The sequence below is a fragment of the Verticillium alfalfae genome, genomic scaffold, assembly GCF_000150825.1.
Source record: "Verticillium alfalfae VaMs.102 supercont1.3 genomic scaffold, whole genome shotgun sequence".
Taxonomy (NCBI): Eukaryota; Fungi; Ascomycota; class Sordariomycetes; order Glomerellales; family Plectosphaerellaceae; genus Verticillium; species Verticillium alfalfae.
Genome location: NW_003315036.1, coordinates 763119 through 764032, shown reverse-complemented (window position 1 = coordinate 764032; position 914 = coordinate 763119). Strand labels below are relative to the sequence as shown.

At 57.8% G+C, this 914-nt stretch overlaps 1 protein-coding gene across 1 annotated transcript in view; it reads right to left on the bottom strand.

Moving 5' to 3' along the window:
• Window positions 1–266: 266 nt before the first annotated feature.
• Window positions 267–914, bottom strand: part of VDBG_02749 (urea active transporter) — a gene marked incomplete at both ends in the record, with an annotated part of 1773 nt that continues 1125 nt past the window's right edge. The window contains 2 exons of the mRNA XM_003006564.1: window positions 267–318; window positions 374–757. Of these exons, the coding sequence (XP_003006610.1) occupies window positions 267–318; window positions 374–757 (436 nt within the window). The remainder of the gene's footprint in view (window positions 319–373; window positions 758–914) is intronic.

Below are 914 nucleotides of genomic sequence, written 5' to 3'. Positions count from 1 at the left end.
CACCGAGCGCGAGACCGGCGAGACCCATGGTGGTGGCTGTCAACCAGGGGACCGCGAACCAGCTGAGACCACTGACAGACTGTTAGTAAAGCCATGCTCATGAGCGAATGGACGAGTGGAGACCTACCCCATAACGTAGCCGGGAAGGGCATCAACAGGCGAAGCAGAGATGGCCTTGTTGTAGTAACCATTGTCAAGGAAGACGGTGCCAAAGTTGCCGACAATGTTGATGACGAAGAACTCGGCGCCGCCCTGTGAGCGCATGGTCAGGTAGCTGCCGCCGGCGTTGCCGCTGATGGGTCGCTCCTTGGAGATCTCCTGCAGAATGTCCCACACGGCACCGGGCGAACCCAGGATGCCGTTGGTCGCGTACACGACAAACGCGAAGATGAAGATGATGACCAGGATGACGAGCGCGTTGACGTAGTCGGTGATGAAGGTGGCCTTGATGCCGCCGAAAAGCGTGTACACAACGACACCGAGGGGGAAGATGAAGACGGTGGCAGCAGTCGGGGCCCCCGTCAGGTTCTCAATGACGGCAGCACCGCCCGTCAGCAGCATGGCCGTGACGAGAATGTTGGTGAAGCAGCAGAAGACGATAAAGACAAAGTGGGTAACAGGTCCATAGCGGGCTCGGACGACTTCGAGAAAGGTGTGTGCGTTGGGCGCCTTGCGCTTGAGTTCGATGGCGAGAGTCGCGAACAGGATGATCTGGACGGTGGCACCGGCGGCGTACCAAAAGGGACCGGAGACACCGCTGGCAGCATGTCAGCTTCGGACAAGGCACTCAAAGACTATGGGAAAACTCACTATCGGTAGGCGACACCAGAACTTTGCAGCAGGTTTGCTGGCCCATGTCCATGTTTACAGGAGGGAGGAAGCCATAAAAACCTGAGTTGAGGTTTCTTTCAGCC